We start from the raw sequence: 18,883 nt of genomic DNA on the forward strand, positions 1-18,883 counted from the left end.
CTCACATGTACTTGGCATGCCTTCCATTGATGATAACACCAGGTGACTTCATGAAAAATCATGTAATCCTCCTGAACTTCAGTTTCCTTTTCTAAAAGGATTGAATACTTTCCCACACCTTAATATATGTTGTTTCTTTTATAAGATAATGTATATGAACTTCACTTTTATAAAGTTAGTAAGTGACAAATGTAGGCCCAGTCAGTGCTGTTTTCAGAGAGAGTGCGGTGTTTGAACAAGGGAATGGCATCATGGCGCAGCACAGGCGAGCCCAGGGATGGAATCTAGTATCTACTGCCAACTGGCTAAGTTATCTAAAGAAAACCAGCAGATTGAGGTTCAAATTCCTCAGCTTAAAATGTGACTATATACTAATAACACTCACTTCTTAGGAGTGTTTTGATGATCAAATAAAAATATCCCATCCATGTAAAGATTGTTTTGTAAGTAGGGATGGGCTACACAAATGCTTATCATCAAAATCTTTTTTTTTTGTTTTTCGTCCTAGGAGGAGAAAAGCTGTGCTCAGAATTAGAGTCCCCTTCCATCAGTGGTCTGGGTCTAGCTTCCTGGTCAATATTTCAGAGCAAGCCTGCCCAGATATGGCAAGGGCACATCTTATATCTGCTTACAGACAGGAATTGCCATACTGTACCTTCCTTTTTATAACATTTCTTAGGAGTATTTTCTCTTTGATGCTAAAGAAATTTGAAATCTTCCAATGTTTACAAAATGATTGTAATCTTTAGACCTGCTTTAAGTCTAGGCAGATATTTTTTCCACAATTTAAATCAAAGTTTTATTTTTTTCATTTCCTTTTTCTAGTTTGTTACAACTGAAACATGCATATTTCTATATTCATCTGGAGAAGCAATTTCTGTCTTCTTCCCTTTTATGTACTACTATTTACCCTTGTTCTTTTCCAGTTGTTTTCTTTAACAATTCTGTAGAAAACCTAAAAACATGGCTTACCTGAAAGTTGGTAGAATAAGTTCACCATTTCATACTAATATCTTTTTGTTTCAAGAGGGGAAATATACTGATCAACAGGCATTTGCTGAAGTATATTAAAATCTTTTTTTTTTGAAGAAGGAGGAAGTAAGGACAATTACAGAAGAAAGACACACTGTGATCCTTTCGCAGTAAATTAAGTTTCAGCATAACATGATGCTTAAAAGTACTGGTGCTAGATAGATGAGGGTTTGAATCCTGGTTGACTTACTGATTATATAGCTTTAGGCAAGTTACTTCATTTCTCTCAGTTTAAATTTCTTCATTTGCAAAATGTGTATGAAAGTATTTCTTACGGTTTTCTTGTGAAGATTGAATAAAGTGATCTATGCAGAATTCTTAGCATGGTTCAACAAATGCTAGCTAATCTTATCATTGATAAAATGACACCTTGTTGTATTACCTTGAACTGTAAATTTTAATATTAAACTTCTTTTTAAATCCCTGGTACAAGGGTAACTTTTCTATTGGCATTCATCATTTTATTATTTCCATATGAATATTGTTAATTTACAAAAATCATAATGGACGATAAGAACTAAATGTAATAAATACTTGCTAATAAAATATTTTTATTTACTAGTCATAAATGTGTCATAAGAAATGATACAGAATTGTGACTATTCAGTTTTGCATACAATGGTATGAGAGAAAAGAAAACATAATTGTTCTTGTTTGCTTCAGTTGATATATATCACACTGTAGTTAAAGTGATTTTTCTAAAATGTTAACTAATGGTCATGCTCGTCTTTATTTAAAAATCTTTGATGACTTGTTATTCAACCTTGGGTTTAAGGCCAAACTTGACATGGTCTCTATGGCATTAACTTACTCTGCTCTTATGGCACCTGGATCTCTTCATGGCATTATTACACTCTGTTTTAATCTTTTACTTTGTTGAAATTTCCTATTTAATTATATTTACTTCCAGACAAAAACCTCTGAGAGGATAGAATATTGCATATCTTGTTCAGTGTTGACTTCCCAATGTCTGGAGCATAGTAAGATACTCAATAAATATTTGATAAATGAATGAACGAATTTATTATTTCTGTCTACCAGACTTAAAGGCAGGGAGGGCCATTTTAATTTATCTTATAAATACAAATCTTACATTAATAAACACATGTGAAAATTATTGATTCAATATTTAACCATAGATTCTAAAATTTAGTGATATAATTTATATCTGATTGGTCAAGTTGTTTTTTTCAGAGAAATATGCTCAGCTCTATTTCTGGAGGAAGATGGTGGTATTATGGAGAGAACACTATACAATTGTCCTTTGAACAACATGGGTTTGAACTGTGTGCGTCCACTTATATGCAGATATTTTTCAATAAATATATTGGAAAATATTTTTGAGATTTGTGGTGGTTTGAAAAACATTTTGTTTTCTCTGGCTTTATTGTAATAATATAGTTTCTAATACATGTACAAAATTTGTGTCAATTAACTGTTTATGTTATTAGCAAGGCTTCTGGTCAACAGCAGGCCACTAGTAGTTAAGTTTTTGGGGAATCAAAAGTTAGACGTGAATTTTCAGCTGCACAGGGAGTGGATGTACCTTGTGTTGTCCAAGGGTCAACTGTTTTTGGAATCAAATGCTTTAGGATTAAGCTTTAAATCTGTTATTTAGTAACCCTGTGATCTGGGACAAGCCACTATGAATTTCAGTTTCATGTACAGTAGACATAATATGAGTTTTCAAGGATAAGAATCAGATAAGAAAATGCATGTAAAAGTTCTTTCTAAACTGTAAAAATTGTTGCATAAATTTCTGTAAAGGAATTTCATTGTTCTAAATGCTTTGCTCTCCAAGATTTGTGTATTAAGTTCAGCCTTTACTATACTTTGATCTTACTTTTCTAAACAACACCATATATCCTAAAATTCTTTTTTTCAGTTGTGGGAAATTTTATGTGTCATCCTTTCCTCCTTTCTTTCATTTGTTAGCACTATTGCCATTTGCTCTTTCAAATTTGAATTACCTGTCCCAAATTATTTATAATTTTAGGCAGTACTGTTCTTTTTTTTTTCTCTTTTTTTCTTTTGATATCATTAATATACAATTACTTGAACAACATTATGGTTACTAGACTCCCCCTAGTATCAAGTCTCCCCACATACCCCATTACAGTCACTGGTTATCAGCATAGTAAGATACTATAGAATCATTACTTGTCTTCTCTGTATATACTGCTTTCCCCATGTCCCCACCCCCTACATTATGTGTGCTAATTGTAATGCCCTGTTTTCCCCCTTATCCCTCCCTTCCCACCCATCCTCCCCAGTTCCTTTCCATTTGATAACTGTTAGTCCATTCTTGGGTTCTGTGAGTCTGCTGCTGTCATGTTCCTTGTGTTTTTTTCTTTGTTGTTATACTCCACAGATGAGTGAAATCATTAGATACTTGTCTTTCTCCGTCTGGCTTATTTCACTGAGCATAATACCCTCTAGCTCCATCCATGTTGTTGCAAATGGTAGGATTTGTTTTCTTCTTATGGCTGAATAATATTCCATTGTGTATATGTACCACATCTTCTTTATCCATTCATCTACTGATGGACACTTAGGTTGCTTCAGTGTCTTGGCTATTGTAAATAGCGCTGCATTAAACATAGGAGTGCATATGTCTTTTTCAAACTGGGCTCCTGCATTCTTAGGGTAAGTTCCTAAGAGTTGAATTACTGGGTCAAATGGTATTTCTATTTTGAGTTTTTTGAGGAACCGCCATACTGCTTTCCATAGTGGTTAAACTAGTTTACATTCCCACCAGCAGTGTAGGAGGGTTCCCCTTTATCCACATCCTTGCCAACATATGTTTGTCTTTTGGATGTTGGCCATCCTAACTGATGTGAAGTGATATCTCATTGTGGTTTTAATTTGCATTTCCCTGATGATTAGCAATGTGGAGCATCTTTTCATGTGTCTGTTGGCCATCTGCGTTTCTTCTTTGGAGAAGTGTCTGTTCAGATCCTCTGCCTATTTTATTATTGGATTATTTGCTTTTTGTTTGTTGAAGTGTGTGAGCTCTTTGTATATTTTGGATGTCAACCCTTTATTGCATCTGTCATTTATGAATATATTCTCCCATCCTGTAGGATGTCTTTTTGTTCTACTGATGGTATCCTTTGCTGTACAGAAGCTTTTTAGTTTGATATTGTCCCACTTGTTCATTTTTGCTTTTGTTTCCCTTGCCTGGGGAGATATATTCATGAAGAAGTTGTTCATGTTTATGTCCAAGAGTTTTTTGCCTATATTTTTTTCTAAGAGTTTTATGGTTTCATGACTTAAATACAGGTCATTGATTCATTTTGAGTTTACTTTTGTGTACAGGGTTAGACAATAATCCAGTTTCATTCTCTTACATGTAGCTGTCCAGTTTTGCCAACACCAGCTGTTGAAGAGGCTGTCATTTCCCCATTGTATATCCAGGGCTCCTTTATCATGTATTAATTGACTATATATGCTTGGGTTTATATCTGGACTCTCTAGTCTGTTCCGCTGGTCTGTGGCTCTGTTCTTGTGCCAGTACCAAATTGCCTTGATTACTGTGGCTTTATAGTAGAGCTTGAAGTCAGGGGGCATAATTCCCCCTGGCTTTTTCTTCCTTCTCAGGATTGCTTTGGCTATTTGGGGTCTTTTGTGGTTCATATGAATTTTAGAAGTATTTGCTCTAGTTCATTGAAGCATGCTGTAGGTATTTTGATAGGGATTGCATTGAATCTATAGATTGCTTTAGGCAGGATGGCCATTTTGACAATATTAATTCTTTCTACCCAAGGGCATGGGAAGAATTTCCATTTATTAGTGTCCCCTTTAATTTCTTTTAAGAGTGTCCTATAGTTTTCAGGGTATAGGTCTTTCACTTCTTTGGTTAGGTTTATTCCTAGGTATTTTATTCTTTTGGATGCAATTGTGAATGGAATTGTTTTCCTGATTTCTCTTTCTGTTAGTTCATTGTTAGTGTATAGGAATGCAACAGATTTCTGTGCATTGATTTTGTATCCCACAACTTTGCTGAATTCAGATATTAGATCTAGTAGTTTTGGAGTGGATTCTTTAGGGTTTTTTATGTACAATATCATGTCATCTGCAAACAGGGACAGTTTGACTTCTTCCTTGCCAATCTGGATTCCTTGTATTTCTTTGTTTGTCTGATTGCTGTGGCTAGGACCTCCAGAACTATATTGAATAAAAGTGGGGAGAGTGGGCATCCTTGTCTTGTTCCTGATCTTAAAGGAAAAGCTTTCAGCTTCTTGCTGTTAAGTATAATGTTGGCTGTGGGTTTGTCATATATAGCCTTTATTATGTTGAGGCACTTGCTCTCTATACCCATTTTGTTGAGAGTTTTTATCATGAATGGATGTGGCAGTACTATTCTTAAACTCCAAAAGTTGAACCATAATTTAACAGACACACGATTACCTATAATTCCAGTTATCTAACATTGACTATATCCTTTGGACTGCATATTTCATGCAAACATTTTTTATTTAAAAAAATTATTTCCCCCCCCATTTCCTCCTGTGTTTGCCTTCAGGTAATCCAAACTAAGTTTCATTCTTTCAGTAGATTCAGGAGCCATATGAAGATAGAGTTCTGTTAGCAAAGAAAATAGGAAAATTGAGGCAATTATATAGGCAATTCAGTGAAAAATTCTCCATTTATCGCTGGTTATTTGAATATCAATTAAAATATTAGTCCTGACTTGGATAATTATTTCAATATATACTTTATTCAACTTGTCAACATCTGGCTAGGGATTTTTTACTGATACAACAAGATCCTACTCATCTTGTCTTTTTTTTTTTTTTTTTGCTTTATTTATCATCTTTGTTTAGAGTTTTAGATTACCCTCCAGCTAAAGCTTTCATTCACCAGAAGTAAGAATTTCATTAGAGTGAGAGAGAACAGACATGATGACTTGACACACCTGGTGATGATCATTATTGATAATCAAAAGCCTAAAAGGTCAGTCACAATTCCAGCACTGGCTATTGGCATGCAAAAGCCTATGTTGTCTAAGAGAGACTTGACCATATTTGACCATTTGTTTCTTCTTATATTCTAGCATCTCGTTTTCTCATACAGAAATGAGAGGCATAATTATAACTTGGTTTAGAGAACATCTAGCTACTTTGAGTCAATACAGTGTCTTCTCTGGATATCTAATTATCTAATCAGATAATTAGAGTCCGAAGATACATATAAATACTGAGGGAGGTGTAGTGTAATTATGTTATTTTTGAGTACTTACATTAGTGGTTAGGAATGGGTTAGAACGTGACTATCATTTCAGGGAAACTGCTCATTGTTTAATCATTGACAAAATGGGGATTCAAATATTTGTCCTTGACCGAAAGAGTTGTTAAAAATATTCTGTCAGGTAATGTATGAAAGCATTTCTTAGAAATTTCTATGCAAATGTATTAGCATATGTTTATGTCACCATCTTTTGTTAATATGCCTTATTTTAAAATTCGAGAGAGCTTTCTGTACATCCACAATTATATTTATATTTCTAACCTCTTAAAAGAGGTTTGTGATATTATATAGGAATATTAGGAAAGGTCTCACTGAGAAGGTGACATAGAAGCAGAGATACGAAAGCACTGCAGCAGCAAGCTTAATGGATTTAATGGATATTTGAGGGAAAAATGTTTAGGCAGAATAGCAAGAATAGAGGCCCCGAGGTAGGAGAGTTCTTGGAATATTTGAGAAAGAGAAGAGGCCACTGTGGTTGGAAAAGACTGAGCAAGAGGAGAGGTGAAAGCTGAAATCAGAGAGGCAGTCTTTTGTTGGGTGAGATGGGGAGTCACTGGAGGGTTTGAATTAACGAGTGACGTGATCCTTCTTTCTGGCTGCTGTGTTTAGAGACGACTGCCACTGGGCAAGGTGACAGCATGCTGCCCTGCAGTTGTGCAGGGGTTAGGTGATGGTGGCCTGGACGGGGTGGCAAGCCCTGGCAGTGGTGAGGAGTGATAGGGATTCTGTGTATAATTTCATGTTAGAATCAACAGGATTTACTGATGGATTAGATGTTGAGACTTAGAGAAGGAGAAGAACAAGTGAGGACTCCAAGGATTTTGGCCAGAACAACTCAGGGACGAGAGCTGGAGAACAGTGCAGAAGCAGCAGACGGGGGGTGGTCAGTATGGTCAGTTCAGTTTTGGCAAGTTAAGTTTGAAATGCTTATTAGACATCCAAATGGAAATGTTTAGTATGTAATTGGATATGAATGTGGAAGTCAGGGGGAAGTTCTGAGCTATAGATGAAAATATGAGAGTCTTGGGGGTACTGATAATATTTAAAGCCAGGGGACTAGATAAGGTTACTTAGGGAGTAAAAATAAAGAGTAGTCTCCAGACGTTTAGAGGCTTTAGGAATGAGGAGGAACCAGGAAACAGGACTGAGTAGAAGGCGTCCATGATGTAGGAAGAGAACCTATAGAGAGTGCTGCTGTGGGAGTGGTGACGTGCAGGAAAGGGCTCATAGCAGCTTGCAAGAGCCTATTGCTGCATTTCAATAAATTTGCAAGGTGGTTTAAACAAATTCATTTACAAATTAAATTATATAAATCTACATGAAATAAACTATATTAAAAATAAAAGGACTAAATACTCAAAACTCTTCATGTCCTAATGTTTTTCAACATTTTTTCAACCATGTATGATCTATTTATATCTATTATATCTGTATAGTGGACAAGCTGTGTAATGGCACGGAGCTATGCATCTCCTCTCAAGTCTGCATTCATTTATGTCATGTTGGTAGCTTAAAACTGGCTAAGGTGGGACTGTTTACGACATGGCATTTGCAATTGCTACAAGTGAGTGGCTTGATTTTTTTTGTTTTGCTGATAAAGTGATAATGAAAATGTTAATAATGCCAGTGGAATTTAAAAGTTTGTCTGCAGCTGTTAAATTGTGACTAGCACAGAAATGAGGGAATATTTGTCGACTCTTCAAAAATAATTAACTGACTCAGCAAAGAATTCATGTAATTGATGGAGTGAGTGAATATCACATAAACCATCTTGTTTCATTTTTGTCTTAATGTTAACAAAAAAAAGTCAACATTCATGTTGGAACTACTCATTATTCCATTATAACCCTAAACTGGCTATGATTGTCCATGAAATAGGAAGCAAGATCATCAGCTGAGAATGACCCTGGGGAAGAAGAGTTGGAAAGTTCAGGAGAAGGGAGATATAAAACAAAATACTCAATAAATATGAACTATTGTTTTTAGAACTGATATTTAGCCTGTGAAAGTGTTAGAATGTCAAGGGGAGAGGACTTTTAAAATTCAAAGACAAGCATTGTGTTAAGAATTTTACAATGTGTATGTTTATCAAAACTTCACATTGTACATCTTAAATATATACAATTTTTATGTGTCAGTCATACCTCAATAAACCTGGAAGAAAAACAGTGAACCTCAAAGCAGGGTAATTTTGATGAGGATCCATCATATGATTTGAAAATATAATTTAACAAGAGAAGAGCTCTGGTCAGGTGGTGAAGGACCAGAATTCCAAGAGACATTTGAACGAAGGGAGGGACATTTACTCGAGGTAAAGCCCTTACGCATGACAGTGTGGGCAAAAGATGAATTTGGAGAAAACTAACGGTAATTTCAGTTGGCTTTCACACCAGATGATATCCATAAGAAGCCATTTTACAAATGTGCCTTGTCTATTAATAGTTTGCATGATTTAATTCCTCAGTAACTCCTCAAATAGAGAACAAATAAAAAGTATATAAATCATAAAACCAGGAAAATGACCAATGTAATATTTAAAACTGGTCTGGTCACTTTCTTGCCATTTTCTTCAGAAGCTTTCTAAATGTAGTTTCACAAAACAAGTTGGTGATGAAATTAGTTGTTTACTGGTTAAGGTGAGTCTTGCCCTCTCTCATAATGGATTTCAAGTCTGAGAAAATCAGTTACTGTATTTTATATTCTTTGTGGTACATATATATTGCTGAGTTAAAAATATTTGACTTGACGTTCTCCAACTACATCTTCATGTGGGAATAATAAAGTTGAATCTTCTCATCTCCAAAAAAAAAAAAAAAAAGGCAATTGTCACTAACTAACTACACACACACACAAAGGTACTGTCGCTCTGATGACTTTTTCAAGGGTATTTTGTCTTACAGGAGATGAAAACATATTTAAGAAGCCATAATCTAACATACATATTGATCCATAAAAACTAAACAAAACAGAAGCAGACCCATAGGTACAGAAAACGAAATGATAGTTACCAGAGGAGAGTGGGATTGGGGGATGGGTGAAATAGGTGAAGGTGATCAAGAGGTACAATTTTCCAGATATAAAATCAGTAAGACAGGGATTTCAGGTACAGCATAGGGGAATTATACAATTATACAGCATAGGGGAATATAACAACTTTATATACTGATGGATGGTAACTAGATGTATTGTGGTGACCATTTCCTGATTTATATAAATATTGAATCACTTCATTGTATATCTAAAACTAATACAATATGGTATGTCAGTTATTCTTCAATAAAAAAAGGAGATTGCTAGAATTAGCTAAGTGGAAGCATAAATTATTACAACCTTTTTGGAGGGAAAATTAAAAAAAAATACAGCATTTGTGTAGGCAAAATGGCTTAGAGGAAGGGATGGTGATTGATTTTAATTGTCAGAGATGGCTTTTTGGAAGAGAGCATTTCAGTTAGACCTAAAATAAGGGAAAGTAGGTTTTTAGTTGACTTGGGAAATAAGGTTGAAAATACAGGTTGTAAACAGATCATGGGAGGGATGCCTCGAAGGTCACGTTAAGGAATCTTGAAGTTATTTAGCAGGAAGTCATCAATTTTAAGATAATTGTTCTGACAAGAGAATCACATCTGTGAATATTAATTGGCCAATATTGAATTCAGGGTCTTTGTTTTGGTTCATAGTTGTAGATTATTTTGGAAGGCAGGACTATAGAAATAAAAGTGAGTTCTTAAGATTAGAAGTTGAGTGTAATTAACAAAATCATATGGTAGTTCATGGAAGTTATGATTATTAAATTATTTTGTATCAAAAATTAGGAATACAATCATAGAATACTTTAATGTAAGCTTATTGTTTTTCTAAAGTCACAAGGAGAATTTTAAAATCATCTTTTTCAGATACTGATCGAGCTTTATCATTACTGGAAGAATACTGCAAAAAATTAAGGAAACCAGAGGAGCAGCAGTTGAAAAATGCTGTTAAAAAGGTGATGGGTATTTTTAAAAGCAGCTTATTCCGAGCTCTGCTAGGTATGTATTAAAAAGTTACTTGTCATTTAATGGTCAGAATTGGGCTTAATAGTTTGAGTAATATGGCCAAAAACTTTATGTTAACCAACTTTAAAACTGAAATAATTGTCCTTAATACTAGAAGGAAAGCTTTGTACTATTTTTTTAATTGGAAAAAAGAGGGAAATTTTAATTTGAACAGAAATTATTGGTTCTTTCTAAAGAAAGGAAATTGTCTCTTAGTATTAAGAAAGAAGGAAGACAATTGTATTTTTAACATAGAACAGTATCCAGATCTATGGAATACAATCATATATTAAGTCTCTAGAAAGTTGTTTTTCTTTTTCTCATTTAAGTTTAACCTAAAAAATAACTATTATAAAGTAGAAATAAACTGTAGGTCATTGAAAAATATAAATATTGAAAGAATATTTTTGTATAGGAAGAAAACACAGGAAAATATCCGAGTAGTTGCAAAAATTAAGGACAAATATGCTAGAAAAAGGAGTTAGTTGACTTTCTTCTAGAGAAATGACTTCTTAGTACAAAAAACAATGGGCCACATTTTACTCAGTGGGAATCATAGTTCTATTTTTCCTTTTTTCTCAAAACAAATATTAAAATACTTTTTACTATCTTTGCTTTTCTTATGAAAGTTTGCAATTCAAACTGAAAAGTTTACTGATGAAAATATCAGTGTTTTAGAAGTTTTTGTCAACTTGTCATAAATCTACCTATATATGCTTAACCTTGGGTTTATTCTCTAATTTGTTAAAGATAGTGAAGAAAATCAAGGATATCATTTATTTATGAATGCCTTTATACAAACATCTTTTGCATTTATGCAGATAACTATTATTTTTTCATGATATCTTAAGAGTTAATACAAACTAACAAAAGATATAAACAAATACCTACCCTAGACAAAACAACTAAGTAAACAATTTAAAAAATAAAACCCTACTCTGTGCTGTGTATTTTACTGGGCTTAAACAGAACATTTTAAAGAAATAACTGAGTCTACTAGATACTATCACTACTTTTTCAGGTCTGGTGTTTATTGATATAAAATCTAAAAATGGTAATATATGAGGATTAATCTTGAAAATATTTTATCTATATTTTTATTATAAATGTCTGCAGTTATTGGCAAAACCTCCAACTTTTATGGTCTGAATATAATGAAAAAACATTAAAGTCTGAAAATTTGAAAATCATTCTATTGAATAAAAATAGAAGTACAAAGCTGTGTAGGATTAGTTTGCCTCTGGATTAATTTTGTTAAAATATTCTTTTGTGGCTGATAAGAATTAATGACACATAACTATAATCATCTTAGCTGGTATTAAATAAAACAACTCTAAATGGAGTCTTACAGAATTTAAATAAACCCTGTCATTAGAGAATAGTATTTTAGAGAACATTTTGTAAGCCATAAATTTTTCAATTAAAAATTAGCAGTTTCATCTAGTTGATGATTAGTAAAGGCCATTAACTGAATGGCAACATCTCTAAATAGATTTGTGTGATGTATTTAGTTAAGACTGGCTAAGTAGTTTGAGAGTTTTAATCTTTGAGAACTTGATTTAGAAAGAGGATTGCTGGATGCTTTAGACCATTCTATACTTTGGTGATGTAACCATTTGGTATAGCAATATCATTACATGGGGAATAAAAGAACAAGTGAATGAATGACAAAGAATTGCATTTTGCCACTGTTTTGAGTGGGTGATAAATATCTTGGCAGAAAGCCTATAGCGTAGTTGGAATTTCTCTAATAAAATGAGAGGCAGCAATAATCTGTAAAAAGCTGTTATGTAAGTAATCCTGAGGTCCAGCTTTGAACAGATATATTTGCTTTGGCTGGTCTTTAAAAGTCATTTGAGATAAACCGACTGCAAAGAGCCCAGCAACATTTACCACAAAACATCATTTTCTATTCAATTCTTTGTGGGCTGCTAGGTACTGATTGCTGATTTTTTATTATTGAATGTTTGTGTGGCCATCTGTGAATTTTCTTTAAGGACTCAAAAGAATGAAAACCATGTATCCTTGTTCATCCCAAAGGGGATGATTTTATGAAAGTATGAATAGGGAGCCACTGATAAATATAGCATTGTTTATGGTGTATAACTTAGTTCTCATAGTTTTACTCTCTTTTTAAAACAAAAATTAAAATACTCTTTTCATTTTTTTGCTTGGTTTTTGCTTGTTTAAGCCACCCCCCCCAATCTCCTTTTGTTGTTAAAAGTGATAGAAGATAGAGGCTTCACTCAATGTTCTGAAATTCAGATAGCCAGTGTATTGAGATAATACCTTGTAATTCAATACCATTGAATCTCAATTAACTGAAGGAATAGAAGAGATTCATAATGCAGAAAATCCAACACAAATGGATAGTAAAGTAAAATACTATTACTGCAGAATGTGATGTAATATTTATATGTGACCTGGAAACCTCTCTACAGATGAAAAGCCTCACTTTGAAAGTGAATACTGTCCTCCTTTTGTGATCCATCATATGCTTTTAAAAAACCTGAAACACTAATATGGCTTCCATGATGTAATCTGTGAGGACAGAATTACCAATGGTGTGAGGACACCATTATTACAGTACACAAAAGCACTTTATAAGTGGGTTCTATGTTAAGAGGATGGAAGGTGATAACAAAAGTATTGTTTTTTGAATTTTTAAAATATGACTTTATCTGATTATGAAAGTAATATATGCTCATTCTGGAAATTTAAAAAAATAAAGTAAAAGAAGAATGTAAAATCCAATGGTAAGATAGTAAGATACGTTGCTTTCACAGTGTAAAGAGCAGGGTAGATGATCAGCATGGAGAATGATGAACTGTTTAACTTTCACCTTGCCTCTAGAGTCCCTGTAATCTTTGTTTTCATTTTCCATTTACCAATAACTGATAGAAAATATCAGGAAAAATACATCCCCACCTTTAAAAAGTTAGTAATTAGTGTTCATTAATGTCCAAAAGAAGTCCGAAAGAAGAAAAATGCTTCAAACAGCAATGTACTAGAAGCTGCACTTTTAGATGTTAGGCTTAGGGTGACATCTTGTGGTAAAACTAAGTAAAAAAAATTTGTTCAATGGTTAGTTTTATGATTGCATTACCATTTTACAGCATTTTAATATAAGTGAATCCCATGATAATGTACAAATTGATTTAGATATCTTTTATGTAATATAGCTAAAACATTCAGATTTTCAAGGCACTCCGTTAGGTTATTTATGCTTCATTTAGGCGATGAAGGAGTAAGATGGAATTATATTTATTTACATTTATATTTATATTTATATTTCCCTTTCAGATCTATTTTGAAAATTTAAAGACCTGTACTACCACCATAATTATTTGTAAGAGCTATTTTAATAATATAATGGGTCAGTTGATTTTTGGATATGTACTACAAATGTTCTTTGTTTTCATATCTTACTGAAATTGTCTTATTCTTTATTTATTACTTTACAAGTATAGACACAACTATGTATATGTATTTAACAGATTTCAGCTCCTTTGTAGCTCCGGGCAGAGGGGGTTCCGTTCCCAGCTCCGGGCAAGTTCACTGTGAATTTGCTGAGACTGAATAATGACAATGAAATGTTGCGGGTAAAAAGGGGCTCATACCAAGCTTTATTCCATCTCAAGCGCTGGACTCCCACTGCCTGTCTCAGTCTGCGCCCTGGCTCCAGCCTCTGGTCCCCAGGCTCTCTCCTGCTCTCTACTCCAGACTCCCTTCTCTCTGCCTAGCACAGGGCTCTGCTGCTTTCTTCTCCTCCCGTGGGGTAGGAGGGATGCTTCTGCCAACTGGTGGGCAGGTATGTAGTAGGCTAAGTATTACCTCATTGAACATAACAATGGGCGAGATTAGAATCAGGTGAGAAACCTATCCATGGAATTTCCATTTTCCCAACACCCTTCTAAAATCTTATCAACTTTGTTTATCTAATTTTATTTCCTTTTGTTTCACTGCAGTGTTTGAGAGGGAGTTTTATGGAAAGATTTAGAGGAACCGGAAGTAAAATTGTATTTTCCTTAGAACCCTGCCAGTAGTAACATCTTAGAAAAGTGCTTATCATGCTTTCTGGAGGTTTGCATGTCAGAATTTGTGTTAGAGTAGAATACTTTTCTTTCCCATAAAGCCTAACATAGAACCCTGTGGATATGAGAGATTACTGCCAACAGTGATGATGTAGGAGATATCCTGGGATTTATCACCTCCTGCTGAAGCCTTCTACCGTGTCCCTATGTGCTAGTGCTTTAACCAGCCCTTGTTTTAAATTGAGTCTCACAGCATTTTTTTCATATAACTATAAAGCACTTATTACATTGCCTTAGGTAAAATGAATATATTTCTGTCCCCTCAATAGACTGTGAATAGCTGAGAGCTGAGGTTATATCTAATTAACCTTTTTTACCCAGTATGTGGAACTTTAATTATAATAGGTCTTTGATAAATTTTATTTATTCATTTATTCAATTAATTTTTAAATTCTGGTTATACATTATTCATTGTGTTAGGTAATAGGGATACACAGTAAACTTTAGAGGACAGGGTAGTTCTTGCCTTTATGGGTAAGTGAGAGAAACGAAGTGGGGAAAAAGATGGTAGTTATTTCCCAAGATAATAATTCTAATGTAGTATTTTAAAATAATATCTATTTGAAAACACCATGCCTATTTTGGTCTTAATTATTAATCATAGTATATTATTTTTGTTATCTGATTACAAGAAAATCAAGGGATTTGTTATAGATGTAGTGAGTGTGAAGGCCCACACAGTTAAGTCAATTTGGAAAAATTTTGCCCTCATCCTCCAGAGCAGAGCTTCTTGAAGTGGTTTTCAGACCAATAGCATGAGCATCACCTGGGGTCTTGGTTAACATTGCAGATTCTTGGGCCCCACTCCAAACCTACTGAATCAAGAACTCTGGGATGGGGCTCAGCAAATAATGTTTTAATAAGCCCTTCCTGATGATTCTGAGGCATGCTGAAGTTCGAGATATGTGTTTTAAATGATTGGCTATTTGGGACCTTGAGCACAGTAATAAGGCATGTGAATATTATTAATAAATGGGAAAATATGCATGGGATTTCTTCATTCTTGGGTTTGATAAAGATTTTACCTTTAACAAGTATAACAAGCCATTATCATTCTGGGACATATTTTGAGTACTTTGAGAATCCATAAATTAGTGATTATCATTATGGCATCTAATTTTATTTGTAAAGTACAATAGTATATCTGAAACATTTAAGTGAATTTTTTTCCTTTGCATATTTAATAATAGCTTCTAGTTAATGGGGCTATGGATGGTGAATAGCAGAATGACACTGAGATGCTGCTACTGGCATGTGTGAGGATAACTCACTAGGTAAATGCTTGCGGCCACTTACAACCTCAAAGCATATGCTACAATCAGTCAAATAAATCATTATATGTCATGCACCTTCAAATAAGGATTGACTGGTCCAAGTGGCAAATGTTAGATTCTTAAATACTATGATCTGCTATGTTCCTACTTGTTTCTAATACTCATTTAATGAAAAGAAAGCAGGTATTCCAGTCACTGCAATTGAGTAATAATAATTAGTGAATTATCTATGAAATGTTTACCTATTTACATGTTCATGTGCAGGTGGATGTTATTAAAAACCAAATCTCTGTCCTTAATGAGGTTAAGTTCAACTGGGAGGGTAATATTCATATACATACAAACAAGTACAGGACAGGATAAAATCAAGGACCAAACTCAGGACCAAAGTGCTGCAGGAACTCAGAGAAGTGTAGGATCATTGAAGATTAGTTGTGAGGGAGGAGTTTATATAAAATGTAAACTTGAGTTGGTCTCATCAATGATAGAATTTGGCTAAGAAGAGAGGATAGAGAAGGGCATTTCATCCATCCATCCATCTGTTCATTCAAAAGATACTTCTATGAACTCTGTGCCAGGCACTGTGATATATGATGGAAAGACATGCATTAACAAAATAGCATAAGTAGTTTGTTTTTACAATTGTAATAAATGCTACAAAGGAGAAATAGAGGGTGTTATGAGCGAGAGGCTTACCCTCTCAGTGGAACCGGGAAAAGCTTTCCTAGGGAAGTGGCATTTGAGGTGATGAAAATTCACGGAGGTCAGAAGGATAATGAGGAAATGGATGTGACTGGAACAAGAGGTTCAAGATGTTCTTGCTATATATGCGTTTAAAATGTCTTTTAAGAATTGGATAAAGCATCAGATGAGACTTAAATTCCTTCCGAAGAGTTGTTTAAGTTTGAAGGTAAACTAGAGATTCAAAAGTGGTAAGCATAAAATGTGGCTAAAACAAATAATTCCTTTTGTTAAACTGCTACATACTGTGATTAGTTGCGTGTTTCACATTAGGCAGGATCAAGTAAGTATTTTATAAGTTAATTTGACACTTTAGATTGGATGCCATCAAGAGGGTTGGATGCCATTCTTGGCTCTGGACTTTGTATATTTGTTGCAGGATTTATGTCACCAGATGGCACCATTTAACTAAATTTATATTCTTTGGATGCTTATAAGGCTGGCTGTTTTTAAATGAAGGATGCTTTTATTTGTGCTATAGCTGAAATAGGAAAAAAGTTAACTTATTTTGATGGCAAATGAGACATTTATACTTAGTAAGGAATGAAACCCCAAAAGTTTGAGAATGTGAAAGGATCTGGTGATTTCCACTAAGTACATAATAAATGAAAATTTGATGCTGATCAATATCACTACTACCTTATAGCAAAAAAGCAGAACACAGTAGGTTTCCTTATCTAGGTCTTGCCATAGACAGCCTAGTACTATTATCAATATTTTAGCCTTGATTTAACTTTCAGATGTGGGATTTGATACACATAAGAACAAAAATGTAGAGATTCTAAAAGATTATTTTAGGAATAAGCCTTGAAATATAATAGTATAATATATATTTTACATTAAAATTTTTTGTCAACAGAGTGTATGTTCTATTGAACAGTAGAGCTAATAAAATTAATAGAACATGATGTAGACATTATTTCTTAGTACATACATTCATCCCAAGGAAATGAATATTTATTCATTTCTTGTTTAAAAACTTCCTTAATACTTTCCCTACCTCTAAGTAGAATTTGTCATTTTCTCCCTTATATTCCTATAGGATTTGTTCATATTTCTGGTGTAGCACTTACTACCTTGTATTATTGTTAATTGAATGCATGTTGGTTTCCCTCAGTAGACTGTGGACTTCTTGAATGCAGAGACTGGTTCTAATTCAGTGTGTAGCACAGTGTCTGACATGAAATATTCCTTCATTAAAGTTCTTTCATTTGATGAAATGTATTTTGAACCCCTACTCTCTAAGAGACACTGTACTAGGCTCTGGGAATTTAGTAACAAGGGAGATGTGGACCCTATTTTCATGGAGCTCATGGTCTACTAAAGAAGATTAAGATTAAATAAATAGAAACAATTGTGATAAATACTTTAGAATAAATTTATTTGAATTAACCATAAAATCACAAGGAATTAATTGAACTGGTCAAATTCTTATTATTATATATTGTTTGTTTAAAAATGTTTAGATACTATTTATTAATTGAAACCTTCTAGTAGTTTTCTATTATCCTTGGAATGAAATTCAAACTTCTCACCTGTAAGGTTCCTCATCACCCGAGTCCACCTCTCATCTCATCTCTTACTACTCTCCCCTACTCCCTGTAGTCCAGTCCCACTAGTCTCTCTGTTCCTAAATGTTGCCCAGGACATTTTCATTTGCTTTCTTTTGTTTGTAGTAACTTTCTACTGGATCTTTGCCTCATTGGCTTATCTCATCATTTAGATCTCTGTGCCTCTAAAGTACCTTTGCACATCACTCCCCATCTTCACTCCACCCCAAGTCACATCTGTCACATTACCTGTTTTGTTCTTGTCACTTTATGCATCACTATGAGAAATTTTATGTGTTTTTTGCATGACTTTCTTCACTGGGATGTAAATTATGTAAGAGCAGTCTGTCTTATTCATTGCTCTATGTTTTATATAAGCTTAGTGCCTAACACATAATAGCCACTAAATAAATATTTATTAAATGCATGGATGAGTAAAGTGAGTGTTGCTGCATGCCTGTTAGATTCTTGTTTAAAGGAGCAGAAAGCTTATGCAAGTAGAGTTTTCTTTTTACTAGGTAACTTTAAAAGTAGGCAGTTGTGGGCATGAAGTCAGCATCTCAGGAAAGTTCTGGTCAGTGTCTCTGCTGAAATGGAATTATAGCATGACCTTAGGGAGGAATGTAGGAATATAGTGCCAGTAGAGTGTTGTCAGCTAAGTAGAGCCCCTGGAAGCTTTATCTGAGTTAAAAGAACAGACCCTAGCTCCCACAAGCTGACTTCTCCATCACAGACCAGCAGTATGCCCATTGACCAGATGGACAGGGACATTGCTCCAGAACCAGAGGAGCCAAAGGACAGCATGTAGATCCAGTGAACCTAACCTGTTTCTACCCCTATACTGCTATGATGGTGGGTAACCCATATGCCTCTCCCAGAATTGTCTACTCCCAAACATAAAAGCATTCTTT

At 34.2% G+C, this 18,883-nt stretch overlaps 1 protein-coding gene across 4 annotated transcripts in view; it reads left to right on the plus strand.

Annotated features, from left to right (window-relative positions):
- Nucleotides 1–18,883, plus strand: part of DLG2 (discs large MAGUK scaffold protein 2) — a 1,871,010-nt gene that overhangs the window by 6,912 nt on the left and 1,845,215 nt on the right. For all 4 annotated transcript variants that reach the window (XM_073215942.1, XM_037010570.2, XM_037010571.2 and 1 more), the window contains exon 2: nt 10,176–10,307. In XM_073215942.1, the coding sequence (XP_073072043.1) occupies nt 10,176–10,307 (132 nt within the window). The remainder of the gene's footprint in view (nt 1–10,175; nt 10,308–18,883) is intronic.

The sequence above is a fragment of the Manis javanica genome, chromosome 11 (genome assembly GCF_040802235.1).
Source record: "Manis javanica isolate MJ-LG chromosome 11, MJ_LKY, whole genome shotgun sequence".
Classification (NCBI taxonomy): domain Eukaryota; kingdom Metazoa; phylum Chordata; class Mammalia; order Pholidota; family Manidae; genus Manis; species Manis javanica.